This window comes from Euprymna scolopes, chromosome 32 (assembly GCF_053919585.1).
Source record: "Euprymna scolopes isolate OS-2025 chromosome 32, ASM5391958v1, whole genome shotgun sequence".
Classification (NCBI taxonomy): Eukaryota; Metazoa; Mollusca; class Cephalopoda; order Sepiida; family Sepiolidae; genus Euprymna; species Euprymna scolopes.
Window position 1 is genome coordinate 9609491 of NC_136513.1, and position 15510 is coordinate 9625000.

General features: G+C 34.9%; 1 protein-coding gene across 2 annotated transcripts in view; it reads right to left on the reverse strand.

Moving 5' to 3' along the window:
* Nucleotides 1–15510, reverse strand: part of LOC145256219 (uncharacterized) — a 274977-nt gene that overhangs the window by 18222 nt on the left and 241245 nt on the right. For both annotated transcript variants that reach the window (XM_080114837.1, XM_080114838.1), the window contains one exon: nucleotides 7224–7394. In XM_080114837.1, coding sequence (XP_079970963.1) covers nucleotides 7224–7394 — 171 coding nt within the window. The remainder of the gene's footprint in view (nucleotides 1–7223; nucleotides 7395–15510) is intronic.

Consider the following 15510-nt stretch of genomic DNA (forward strand, 5'->3'; position numbering starts at 1 on the left):
ATTGACTAGCCTTAATTTAAAATTTCGGTACTTCCGGTTTGGCGATGGGCGCAACGGCAAAGACGTCACATTTTTTTTCACGTTCTTTTTCTCCTTCGCGGTACGGGTTCGAGCCTGCCTGGCTAATACTACTTTTTTTTTTGCTCAACACACACCTCTAAATACTCGAGTAACGCCGGGCACCCATGCTAGTACATCATAAGGATGAACCAAGGTCTTATCTGGGCTTAACTTCGCCAAATTCTATAGATATATTCCTAAAATTATACCATAGAAACATTAGAAACTAAAAAAAACTATTACACTTGTCTAGTTACAACCATCATCACTAATTTACCCGACTCTCTATGTGTGCCTAAATCTAAATGCAGAATCCATGAACAAATCTTCTTTCATAGAACTGCCAGCCTTTGGTACTCTATTCCACTGGCCTGCTTTCCTGGCCTGACTACAATATGATCGTCTTCAAGTTTAACGTAAACAAGTTCTGGTAAAACTCTCCCCTTAAATAATCAAATCATACCAAGTTTGCACTACTAACAATTAGTACGCTATTGTTCCTATGACTACCGTACATTCATTTACCTTTATCCTCGAGTGGCCTCATGGCATTGATAAATGATGACTCATTTGTAAAAAAAAAGAGAAAAAAGAAAGCTGAAATTTTGCATGGTCTTAAATATTATCAAAAGAGCATAGAATTCGTACATCAAATTTGAAAAAAATCAGAAGTTGAATTTCGTCAAAATTTCAACTTTGACTGAACTTTTCAAGGTAAAAATCAGTTATAAAAGACACGTGATTTCATTAGCTACAATATGGACCAAGTAGCTAGTCCCTACGATGAACAGAACCGAAGTTATCACCAAAAGTGTGACTTTTACCTTTTCAGTGATTTTGTCCTTTAACCTAGGTATTCCAAATTAAATAAGTTTTAAGTTAGACCATGACTGCGTTTTTTTTTATCAAGTTTAGTGACAATTGGTCAAGCGATGTGAATGCTAGGCTTTACACAACAAACACAATGACATTATATTCTTAGTATCGTCTGTACTGAAGATAAAACCTTCAACCTATAGAAGATTGCCACTTTGAACTGATTTTTACTTAGTACGTTATCCGTTATGCCAGGGGTCTATGCGCATATTGCGATGATACTAAGAATACAATTTTCGACTGAAAGTTTCCAGAGTTCAATAAGATACATTTGAAGAAGGTCGGTAGTTACATCGGTCAAAACGTTATGAGAATAACATTTGACTGATCCAAATAATCCAAATTATAAACCTCATGTAAAAAAAAAAAATCCCAAACATAATAACGTGACAAGGATCTAGGGTTTAACACTAGACCTGGTAACGTATAAAAAAAAAATCAAAGACTTCCTTGAAAAATATGTTTAAGAAATTATACACCAACCACCCTATTTACCAGACCCCCCCCCAAGCAGATTATCATCTGTTTTGTATGTTCACAAATCATTTGAGCGGATTAAGACTTCAAGAAAAGAAGTGGGACATGAGTTTTCCTTTTCAGTTGAAAATGCAAGGAATCTTATAAACGTGGAAGCAAAAAGCTTCCTCGACAATTTGGAATATTTACCTAACTCCCATAGAAGGATAATGTGACTCAAAATTGGAGAAAGTGGGATTTGAAAAGTTAGCGCTATAAACGAAGAGTACTTTGACCAAACAAAAATTGCCTGAGCAACCTCGTCAGTATTATCCGGTAGGGGTGTCTCTAGCAATTAGTAATACATTAACCCCTTTCTCAACTGGTAAAGAAGGTAAAGTCTGAGAGATGTGCATCCTAGAACTGCACATGATCATATCTCACACCAACGAGAACTAGACATCTCAGAATGCCTTTTCGGGTTATTTAATGTCAAATCCAGTAATTTTGGGAAAATCTTTTATGCTTCAAGTTCGTTATATGTCCGAATTGATAAAGTTTGATTTGGTTGTTTTGTAGAAAAATTGTTGTTGTTGTTGTTTTTGGCTTTACAAAGCATGATTGAGTTTTTGCAAAGGGAAAGAGAAAACAATAACATCAATGTTTGGAGCACTTTTAGTTAGGAAGCCAGTATCTTCAGCAGCTTTTCCTGGTAGCACCAAATGTCCTAACAGGCATTAACACTCTGGGTTACAGTGGACCTGAGAGCAATGTTAAGTAAGGAGCAACTCCATATAGTTCTAAAAGGGTTAGTGATACAGCACAAATAGGTGATAAGAAGCTGTATGTTTTTTAAGTTTCCTGAGAAGATAACAGAGAGAGAATTCTTAGTTAACGACATGGATCTGGTTTAGCTGATAAACGATAAAGTAAAATCAACAATTTAATTTGAATTATTGTAATTAATATTGATTAGAATTACAATAAAATACGTCGTCTTTTTTAATCTGTGTTTCATATACAGGAGAGAGGGAGTGAGTAAGAGAGGGAGAAGTGACAAGAGAGGGGTAAGCAAGACAAGGTGAGCGAGCTAGAGAGAATATGAAAATGGTGAGAGGGCGTGTATGTGTGAGAGAGATGGAGAAAGAAAGAGACATAGAGCAAGTGAGAAAAAAGAAAGACAGGAGAGATAACAAGAAGAACATGGAAAGAGATAACAAGAAGGAACGAAAGAGAGAGAGAGAGAGGGAGGGAGACAGAGAGAGAAAGAGAGAGAGAATTTATAGCATCACAAAGGGCTATTAAATCTTATCATTCACACATAATAACTCTTTGTATTGGACAAGTCATATCTAAACCTATCCCTAAAATGGCACTATTGCTTAGTACTATATAACCCAAACATATCAACATATAGCGCTTATTCTACTTAGGTGTTCCTATTTATTTGCCCCCCCCACACACGGGAACAGAGTTAGACACAAGGTCGGTCTTTAATGTGAGGAAAATCCAGTTCCCCACAAAGGGACACTGAATAGGAACAAAAACAAAAATTGTCTTCGCCATGAAGGATCTCTCCTCTACTGATCGCAGACAGAAAAGCGAAGTGCAGCACTAGAACAGATACTATACTGTGACATTAGCCCGAAATGTTATGCAGGTCTGTATCAAAGAGCTCCAATCTAGAGTTCCACCCGTAAAACATTTACAACAAGAGCCCATCTAGCCGCAACAACCATTCATAGTTTTCAGTTTTCCCTCGATATACCTAAAAGTAAACACAACTTCCATGAGCAAAGCTTTTTTCCAAAGATTATCGTCTTTGGTAAACGATTCCACGGGGCTGCTTCCCAGCTAACTATAACATGAACGTTTTCCAATCCAATGTTGGTAAATTTTGGTGATCCGTCCTCTCAAATAGTCTCAGTTCTGGCAAGTCTCAGCCATCTTTAATAATACTCAGGTTGTTATTTCATTATCTTCCTAACAAATTCATTAACCCTTATCCTCAAGTGGCTTATTGGCCGCAATAAGCGGTGACTTGTAAAAGTTAATTTATAAAGATCGCGAGAAAATCATGTATATGCATTAAAAATGATTTTATGCTCTTGTTTTCGTTTAATATCATTAATTGATATTATCTTTATATTAATGCTGTAGCACCTTTAATGTACGTACGTGTGTCACGGTTTCAAGTTTATAAATTATTCGATCCGGAGATCCTATTCATTAAAAAGGGTGATTGAAGGTGAAAACATACTCCGAACATTAATTTATTAATATATAGATACGCTAACTTAATGTTTGTAGTATGTTATCACCTTATATCCTCCTTTTTAATAAATAGGATCTCCCGATCACCGAAGACGCAATGCAAAAATAAACAAACAAAAAAATAAAATAAAATAAATGATATCGCTTTTGGGCCGTACGTGAAACTAAAATATACCTTCTTTGTCCTCTGGCTAGGATACAAGGGTAATATCTGTTCTATCTAAAAATGGTATAATGATATCGTGGGGTTTCCGTTCGTGCTGGGTGTCCATAAAATGGAAAGATGTCACAGACTCCTTTAAGGATATTGGAGTTAAACCGTAATAACCAGATATATTCTGACACTAAATTAACCAGATTACTTAGATAAATACTATTGTTAGTTTTAACAAACGAGTTACAATATTTTGGGGTCTCCATTCACGCTGAACGTCCACAGAATGTCCAGCATCAGTGCAAAAGATGTCGCTGTGGATTTCTGCAGGTCCTTCTAATTATTGATAAATATTATAAAATGAGAAATCATTTCGAGTGAAAAATCGAGTTTCGTTGTTAGATAAACACATCTTTTTGAATTCGACAGCCGTTTTGTTTTGCTTCGGCTTCTTTCACACAACGTTGACACTTTTCAATCGTGCTTTTCTAAACTTTGTATGCGTAATACTGTAACGCTGTCGTAAATCTCCTTCAACGGCGTCGCTACATTTTAACACCCGGACCCAACACGTTGTATCTAAAACAGTCGCAAAGGTAAACAAAAAGAAAATAAATTATACTCAGCTTTTTCAGTTAAAATGAAACGCATTTAATCATGCTTCTTGCAAAATAACGCATTGGCTCTCGTTTTAAGAGTCTCTTAGTTTATGCCGTCTGCCATGTAGTTAAAAGTCTCTCGCCACCACGGGCAAAACGTTAATCTTCACTGACACACAATTTAGGAACTTGTATATGATCATTGAATAGAATACTTAAATATATATATATATATATATATATATATATATATATATATATATATATATATATATATATGCACTGATGAGCTGTGAAACAGCGAGACAGTACTGTATCTGGATGACTATATATATATATATATATATATATATATATATATATATATATATATATATATATATATATATATATACCTGGCGTATGAGACATGCGTATTATGTAAAAAAGGTTGGTTAGTTGTTTTTTTTTTACGGCATATCAACCTTTTTCAGGTTATTTAATACCGAATCCAGTGATTTTGAAGAACAAGTTTTGAATAGAGTATATTTGTTGTTTTTTTTTTTTTAAGTCGCTTTCTATTTAACCCATAGTTGGGACCCTAACAGGTACTACCAGTCCGGATCAGAGTGGACCTGGGAGCAATGGCAATTAAAGGATGGCTCCACACTCCCCAAAGCCCGCAAGCTGAGGCCTCACCACCGGATATAGTTTAAGGTAATATCCAGGACCACTGTAAAAAAGGACAGACCCTATTAACTGAATAGAAAAGTTTAAAAATGATATTTGAGAAAGGATAGATAGTTGACCGGGTGTTTGTAGGTGTGTGTGGTGTTAAATAAAAAAGAACCCGGGGGTAGAATCGAACCCGACTCCCTGAGGCGAAGTTTGAAAATAAAATTGGCCAGCCAGAATGAGTTAGTGAAAGGTGTTTGAATTATTTAAGTAAGAATCAAATTGACAGGCGTGCGCCCGGAAGTCGTCGAGCGTTCCGACGACGACGACGACGACGACGACGACGACGACGACGACGACGACGACGACGTAAGCATTGTTATAAGCGAAGTAAAAAAAGAAAACAACGTTAAAACTTAAGCGGGGAGGGGGGATAATCAAAGCATCGAAAAAAAAACACAAAAAACTAACGTAAGGCAAACGAACGATGAAAACAGACACGAACACGTGAAAAATGGCTTAAATAAGCCTGTTTCGATATTAAAAATTAAAAAATCGGTGAGTACCCAGGTGTTTTTGGGTGTGTGGTCGGGGGTGGATAAGCGAAGTAAAAAAAAACCAAAAAAAAACAGAAAAACGAACGTTACGTGAAAAATGGCTTAAAAAACACTGGTTCAATATTTAAATTTTAAAAATCAAAAAAAAAAAAGACATCTCACACCAGGATTCGAGCCCAAAACCATAATGAACCAACGCGCTAATCGACGGAGCTAAGGCAACGTACATGAAATTCAATCAGTTTTTCAACTATTTTAAGTAAATCAGGCCATGACATCATCTGGCGCATGCGTAGAACCGCTCGTAGTCACGAGAAGACCATTTTTGTTGTGACCCCCTGTCGAAAATTGTCGATTTCGGGGTGAAAAAATGAACGTTTTTGGCCAATTTTTCGATATTTTTTGAGCAAAGGATGGGGCTTCGATATGATACCGAGTTTGTGAATTTTCGTCGCGTCTGTCGAAAGTTTTTAGCAGACATCCAAACATACACACATACAAACATACATACATACATACATACATACATACATACATACATACATACACACATTTTCGCTTTTATATATATACTAGCAGGGCTACCCGGCGTTGCTCGGAACCGTATAAACAATGAAAAAAAAAACAGATATTGAACATATGTTTTATTCTTTAGCGTTACAAACAAACATTTGTCTTTTATATATATAGATAATGACAGGTTTTTTGGGGGGCCCTCTCGAAGATAATTGATCAGTTGACCAACTTCTAGTGGTCCGTTTGACGTGAAAGTTCGATATTTGTCATCCGGGTGATGGGGCTTCGATATGATACCAAATTTGTCAAGTTTGGTTCTGTCTTTCAAAAGTTTTAGCGTTACAAACAAACATACATACATACACACAGACGTTTGGCTTTTATATATATAGAAGATAGATAACGAAAATAATAAAATAAAACTACGTTTAATGCCTAAATAGATATTTCTCGCGTTCTTCCGTGGCTGCAATCTCGAGAAATTACCGTAAAAAAGAACACATTTCTATTCATGCGTGTTTTTATTTTCAACTAGAAGATATACCCGGCGTCGCCCGGTATTAAACATAACATTAAATTGCTAAAAACAAACAAACAAAAAAACATTGAGTAAGCAAACGAAAAAAAAACTGAAACATGTGTATGCGAGTATCATGTTTTTTTTTACTGAAAAGTTCATTTCTTGTAAGTAAAAAAACATACTCGAGCTGAGATCGAAATTAAAACCTAAAGACGGCGAATCAAGTACGATAACCATTGCACCAGCTTGACAAAAGTATTTTGAAACCTACTTATTCTTAACATAATGTAGATTTGCACATGCGCAGTCATGAAACAGTTGACAAAAAGATAAAAATCCGATAACTCCGAAGTACCAATTTTCAATTTTGACCCTTTAGCAACCCTTTTTTTCGGATGAATACCGATTAAAATGTTTTCCATGTGTCTGAATACCCTATACGAAATTTCAAGTCTGTAGATCAAAAATTCGTTGAGTATATAGGTTGAGAAGTGTCGTCACACACACACATTCTCACTTTTATTGGTATGTAGATTACTAATACAAGATATACTTACTTAGTGTGCCTTCCGCGCACAGCAGGAGAAGGGCTCGGCTAGTAAGACACGCCCTACCATTTCCAAGCGGCTGGGCCACCGTTTTTGTCCCTTCGGCATCAAAGAATTCCACGTTTGTGAAATAAAGCCAATTTCCGGTCAGCAGGAGTCGTTCACCGTCAACAAGCATTCCTGGGATAAAAGAAGAAAAAAATATGTTTACTGAGACTTTTTTTTAAACAAACTTAATATTTAGATTCAGCTTTCGTTGTTTCTTATAAACATTTCGTTTTCTTATAAACATTTCGTTTTCTTATAAACATTTCATGCTTTTTAGTAACTAAGTATGTGACTATCATCTTTATTTAATTTTTTTTATTTATTAAGATAGAAATCCTCAGTAATGGTAGTAAATACGACTCTAATTTTATTTTTAAAACTTGTTATTGTGCAAGATTAGTAAGTGCTTGTTCAGAATTCACCCAATATTAAAAAACAAAAGTAAAGAAAAACATGTATGATTTACGTACTTGTGATGAAAAGAAAATATCTTATTCCAAAAATCATATAAACTGATCAAATAATTATATTTTTAAATGCGAAAACCACTCTTATGGTTAACAAAAGAGCGTCTGTATTGCGACGAAATTTTGAAAATAGGCGATAATCAACATAGTTCAAACTTGCGAGGGTTTTGTTGTACTGCCTATGAATTTCCATTAATCGCTTAAAATTATTATATTTATAAAAACTAGCGAGACCTGTGGAAATTCCATAGCGGACGCTTTCATATGTAATATAGTGATGTTGACATTCTGTAGATGTTCAGCGTAAATGGGGACGCCCTGATATTATTGTAGCTCTTTTGTTAAAACTGCAAAAGTACTTATCTAAGCTAGCAGGGACGCCCGGCGTAGCCCGGTCGTAAAATACGCTTAAATATGATATTTTAATTTGTGCAGATTTCGTATATATTATTATAGAGTCAATTTTCTATCGATTCTTATACATTATAACGTTGAAAAATATATCCATATGACTTGGGTGCATCAGCTTGAATCGAAACCGAAGCCCAAACTTATAAAGAAGAATATATATATATATATATATATATATATATATATATATATATATATATAAACATACATACATATATATATACATATATATATACATATATATATACATACATATATATACACACACACACACACACACATATATATATATAAGTATATATATATATATATATATATATATATTAGTCATCCACATACAATACTGTTTCACTCATCAGTAGGCTATATATATATACATATATATATATATATGTATATATATATATTATTTTCACAAAATCAAGACAACAAATATATATATATATATATATATATATATATATATATATATAACTTGAGTTATTTAAGATATAATCGAAATCGAAACCAAAACTTATGAAGAATTCTTAGTAAAATTATTTATTACAAGCACTGAATATCATAACAATAAAACGACAGTCACTCTGAAACAAAAAGATGTAAGCGTGACACACAAAATAATACACACGCTATCGTATTAATATATAGATATAAATATTTTGTCAATTTACGTGAAGCAACACATAGAATGATACCAATTACGTGTTATTCCGGACAGAAGTAACATATCTTCATCTTCGTTTACTCGGATTTAAAGTCATTTTTCGTTGGCACCTGACAGCGCCTGTTTCGTCCCATTCTCGCGTCTCCTCGCCAGAACTCACATAACAATGGTAAGAGAGAGGAGAAAGTTACTCCACCTGAAACACAAAAAGAGTTACTCCTCTTGGTTTTGTAACTATTTGTAACCTTGCCCGGGAACCAACACGTTGTCCGCCTCAGTCGCAAAGTAGACAAAGAATAGAAAGAACTTCAGCTCGCTTATTTTGGTTGTTGTGCAACGAAATTTACTTTCTCATTCTTTTGTTACTGCTGTGACATCCCTCACGCGATCGTCTTCTCGAAAGTGCTCGCAAACGTCATCCCTGCCTCTAATGTGATCTCGAAAATTATTTCCATCTCCAACTTTTTAAGTTTTCGTTTTTTCCATACTAGTGACGTCATTTTGCATGCGTGCATACGCGCGTCCGCGCTATGTTACACTCCTTCACATGTTAAAAAACATCTTCAGAAGAATTTAGAACCTGCTCCGAGGTAAAAAAAAAAAAAAGCAAGAAAAAACTCAATCTCACAAAAATATAAACAAATTAATCCAAATAAAATAATACTCCATTCATTTTACTCCCCCCCCGTCAGAAATGTCTTTCCTTTTCTTTTTCCTTGATAGGAATTTCTTTAGGAATTCCAACGTATTTTTTTTTTTTTAATATTTAATGACAACGTTTTAATACTCTGCTAACTGTTTCAATAGCGAGGATGCAGTTTTCTTTTCAGACATTTCACTGAATGAGTGCCGAAATGCTTCAGCTTCATTGTCCAAAATTTAAGTTTTAAATCTCAACAATACGTTACGAGGCCAAACAAATCGAAGTAAGAATAAATTCAAGTACAATTCAATAGCTCTAGATGTCTGCTGGCACCGTGTCCATAAATTCACCAAACTGAAACGCGATATTTTCATTTTAGCAATAGAGTCGACAGTTTTCATAACAGAAGTTATACTGTTAACTGTATTCCCAGATTCGTTTGTTACTTTTTTCCGCTGTGCCAGATTTTTGTATACTTTTTCATTTTCTTTGACAATTCTCGCTTCTTCTACCTGTTATATCAGTCATATTAATATTTCTCTTTCTGTTCGATAGATTTCCACACCGACTACCAAAATAGTTTTTTTTTAACTCCGAAATTCTTGACTAAACTAGTTAGCATAACATCTTCCCTAGTCCTTCGATTTATGTGTTTTAATTGCTTAAATACGATATAGCGAGATTATCCGAAACAACCTTTTGTTTTAGTTTAGTCTACGGCCCCTTTTTGTTTCTTTTTGTTTCTTAACTGTTCAGCTGCTTTTAACAAGATTACTTAAGAGAATTACAACCTATTCTGTCTCTTAACTGCTCAATCACCATTTTGCGAGATTATACGAGACAATTACGGTTGATACCCGACCCAAAGGGCCATAGGCATTATCTGTGCTCTCGGCAATCGGAGATTATGCAACAATTATTGCAATTTCCCCCTTTTCACAATACAGTTTGATCTTATGACTTTTAAAAAAATTTTCGGCAGCCCTTCTCTATCATACAAGCACAGTTTATTCATTTATTACTTCTAAGTTCCGCTATTTTCTAAGCTACTTTTGTTTGAAACCCGAACCATCAAATTAACTTCTGGTGACTAAGTTATGTGTCATACCGGGGAAATTTAATTCGTTATTCAAATTCTGTCGGCAACTTTCGGGCTGTTTACAGACAAATTCTTCATAATCATTGAATTTACATTTAATTTTATCTGCTTTTAATTATTAATATAACCAACATCAGCTGCGTTTAAAAGCGGAAGTTATTTTTCATTTAACGTATGAGTTATTTCCCTTTAAGCTATGAGATTTTATTTCCCTGTTTGAATTTCATAGATGGAGGGGACTATGATGTTATACTTCCAAACATCCAAAATATGGTCAAGTTTAAAGAAAATCATGACAACTTAAGATGTCTGGTGTATATTAATTAGTATGTGACTAAATCCCCCGCTCTGAAATGTTTTACAATGCTTTTTACCTGGCAATGTCGGTTATATATCGCTAATATATATATATATATATATATATATATATATATATATATATATATATATATATATATATATATATATATGTTTTTATTTGTTTTTGTTAGCGATACTTTCTTGAATTAATTCAAGTATTTATACGAAAGTGCATTTTTACCTAAATGCTTGCTGGGAATAATTTTCCCATTGACCAATCTGGTACCCCTTTTAATGGGGAGCGGCATATATATTATTTTTAAAATATAATTATCCACTGACACGTGTTTCATCGTCCACGACTCATCAGAGTGGCTGAATCGCTCGCTAGATTCAGCCACTCTGATGAGTCGTGGACGACGAAACACGTGTCAGTGGATAATTATATTTTAAAAATAATATATATATATATATATATATATATATATATATATATATATATCACAGAAGAAAGTGAAATCGTAGAAACATCAAATAACAAAAACCGGATTAATCTACGCCAGGTATTCAACAACTTATGATAGCTCTACACATGTATTGAACATTTCTGAAAAAATATTGTGTTTCTAATTCAATACATTTGAACTTATTTAATTTATATGTATGAAACCCAGTACTACCTGCCTCATGGTCGGGTCACCGACTAAACTGGTTCTCCCACCAGACTTGTTTGGTGAGGAGGGTGGCTAGTCTCCCTGAAGGATTAAAAACAAGACCTTCCAAAGGGCGAATGAATCCTTTTTCGGCGTCAACGGCCGACTAGCACCATGTGTGTTTGTGTGTATGTATGTGTGTGTTGGGGTGGAGAGGGCTCCCGTAAGCCGTGGTGAAGGCAAACTCTGATTTAAAAAACCATAAAGCGAGAGACCAGTACCCGCATTTAGTTGGTCTGTAGTTTAACTTGTTGCTGGCTATCTTGCTCTTGCTTGTTGCTGGATCTCAACATTTTGAACCGAGAGAGAGAGAGAGAGAGAGAGAGAGAGAGAGAGAGAGAGAGAGAGAGAGAGAGAGAGAGAGAGAGAGACTTAGCTGTTGTAAAAAGCTAAGACTCTGTAACATCATCTGTGTATAGATACTCCCTCAGTCTCCCTTTGTCTATAAAAATGGTCCTGTAGCGATGGAAAAGTTGTGACGCGTGAAGGCTTGAAATGCTGGAGGCATGTAATAATTGATCTCAATGACCGTCTTCAGTGTCATGCCTGCTTGAGCATGTGAATTCACCGATAGGACAAAAAAAATGTCATTTTTGGGCTCATGGACTTTAAGTGTCTGAGGGAGTGGCACTCGTCTGATAAGACGTTGCAATCATCATGTATGCATGCATGTACGTATGTGGCTTCCTCTATATGTGTGTGTGCGTGTGTGAGTATGAGTCTCTCTCTCTCCCTCTCTCTCTCTCTCTCTCTCTCTCTCTCTCTCTCTCTCTCTCTATATATATATATATATATATATATATATATATATATATATATATATATATATATAATGTCCCTATTTCTATATATGTATCTCTTTCTCTATATATATCGATATCTATCCATCTCTGTCTCACATGTAAGTGTATCCTTTTCTCTCTATATATATGTATATGTGTATGTGTATGTGCGTATATCTACGTATGTGTGTGTGTCTTTCTCTTTCATATATATATATGTGTGTGTGTGTGTGTGTGTGTGTGCGTGTGGTTGTCTCTCTCTCTTTCTCTCTCTCTCTCTCTCTCTCTGCCACTCTCTCTCTTTTTTCTTATTCCTATCTTTCTCTCTATCTCTGTCTTTCTCACACTCACTTATTCTATGGTGTTTGTTTACTAATTCTAAAATGCGTTTATTCAAATTGTGTACATGGTGGTCCGAGATGATTTCGTTTCAGTTGCATATCAACGAAGAAATAAACATTCCAGACTTTAGAAATGAATGAAACAAATCTGAAAGCGATTAAGGTCATTTTTCTTTTTTTTTTATAATTCTTTTGATAAAAATAAATGATTTATTTTACAGTCTCATTTGAAACTCCCTTAGGAGTAGGAGGATAAGATGAGTGGTAAGAAAGGGGGAGAAAGAGTGAGAAAGAGAAATGATAAGATTAGTGATGATGAGAAGTGGAGCAAGAGGAAAAGTTATACGAAAAAAGGAGGAAGAGTGACGCGGAAAAAATGATAAGAAGTGTTAACACGAAGAAGAGTGAATGATAAAGATTGATAAGAAATAAGAGGAACGATAAAGAGAAGAGAAAGGTTTACGCGAAGGAAGTGGAGCACAAAGAGGAGCAAAAAAGAGTGATAAGGAGAAATTATTAGAACGATGACGATGATGATGATGATGATGACGATGATGAGGAGGAGGAAGAGGATGAAATAGAAAAGTATTAAAGGAGTAATACGAAGAAGGAGGAATAATAAATGAGGAGCGATAAGAAAAAAGGAGAAATTATAAGTAGGGAAAGAGACGTGATAAGGCGCGAGAAAAGAAGTAAGAAGAAGGGGAGGGGAGTGATAAAGAGGAGGAAGAGTGATAAGAAAATAGAGGAGTAGTGATAAAAAAGATGAGTGATGAGGAGGAGAAGTTGGAACAATAGGGAGAAAAAGATACAGAGTATTAAAAAAGAGGAAGAAGAACTAGTGAGAAGGAAAAAAAATTAACGAAGAGAAACTAAAGGCGGAGAAAAGGAAAGGGAAGGCGAGTGAGCGAAGAGATAGAGGTAGTGAGAAGAAGAAGAAGAAGAAGAAGAAGAAGAAGAAGAAGAAGAAGAAGAAGAAGAAGAAGAAGAAGAAGAAGAAGGTGTTCAGAAGAGGAAGGTGGTCAAAACAAAGAGAAAGCGAATGACGACGAAGAATGGAAAAAAAAAGAGAAAAATGGATTTTTTAAAAAGCGTCGAAAACAACGAAAGGTAGTTTCTGTCTACCGCAGAATACATTATCCCGCATTATCTCCCTTTGCTGACTCTTTTACTTGGGGGTTCTTTCAGACTCGCCGCCGGTAGAGGTTTCATCTATTTTAGCCGTCTTCCTCTCAGCTCCAATGGCATGTTTTTTTTTTTAATATCTCGACATTTTTTTTTTTTAAAGAATTATCTGTGTGAATTATTACCTTTCATCTTTCTAAGGATAGAATTGAATAAAAGTATTTTTTAGAATTATTTCTTGGGTTTGTATTATTACACACCATAAAGATTCGAAAAGTTGTCAAAATTCAAATACGCAATAAATAAATGTCATCGAAGGCAAAATATAATAATCTTCTATCTGGTACTTTTTTTAGTGGTTTTACTCACTTTAAAACGTTTAATCGGTTCGAAAAACAAACTGTCTAGCGTTTAGGCGAGAGCAAGAAAAATGGCCGTGCTCTTGGCTCGTAAAATTCAAAGTTTGGAAAATGAGTTAAAACTAAAAGATGATACAAAATACAGTTAGAAACCCACCCAATCTATATTACCGTGAGATATATTGGATGAGTTTCTAGCAGTATTTTAAATGCTCCACATGCTTTTTATTCTGTAAGTGCATCATGTCTAAAATCCTCTTTAAGTTTTTAGTAAACTCCTCGTCTCTGCCTTTTCTTTATTTTATATTTACGGTTTTTCTGAAACAACGTTTTTATTCCTTTCCCATTTTACCTTTGACCATGATTTCAATAAAGCTATGTCTAAAATCTACCATGCCTCAGAGTCTTGATTGTCGGTAAGAGTTTATACTGTCTGTTTGTACACATTTCCACAAAATAGTGTGGAAGGAAAAGAAATAAAGACCAAACAGAGGAGGGAGATAGAAGGAATAAAAAAGCACTAAGTAAATTAAAAGAACAACGAACATAGAAAGAGAATAAAAAGAAATCGCCCTTTTTATATAAACTAGCGAGGGGTACCCGGCGTTGTCCGGGTGTTTGGGGGGGGGATAAAAAAGTAAGTATGAGGATCGAACCCGAACCCTTGAGGCAAAGTAAATTAAAGTGTGAAAAAAAAAGTGCGATGTTAACCATTGCACCACCGCGAGATGCTAATGGAAACACGTTTGAATTTATTTAATTACTTGGATTAAGCAGGTGCCCGTTTTAATGAGTTAATGAGGTCAAGTTTGACTGCGGGATGGTATTCATTTACTGCTGAACGTTTTTTCCCCCACCCCCAAGATGTTATAGGCAAAAGACTAACCCACATGCGGCGAGCGACAAATATTGAATATTTATCTTCCCGAAATCGAGCAAATTAAAATAGACAGGCAATCTTCGTTGTTAACTGTGAGATATTGCGATTTATATGTGATATAAAAAGTTTTAAAAAGTTGTGAACCGACCGACCGCTTCGCTGAAAGAAGCCTTTTGTAGACACACAGAAAAAGCGAACACACATACATACATACATTTTCGCTTTTATATTTATAGATGTCCTGAAGAACAGTTCAACAAGGAAAAAAGTAGACAACGGTTTTACGTGTATGGGATAAAAAAAAAATGGTTTCTTGCAGAAACGATATTAAATCGTGCCGATATCAGAAAATCAGCATACAACCACGATGACTACTATTTTTATTAGTAGTTTTATTAGAGAAATAATAATAATAATAATAATAATAATAATAATCGTGAAGGGCCAAGGATGGTGGAAAGATG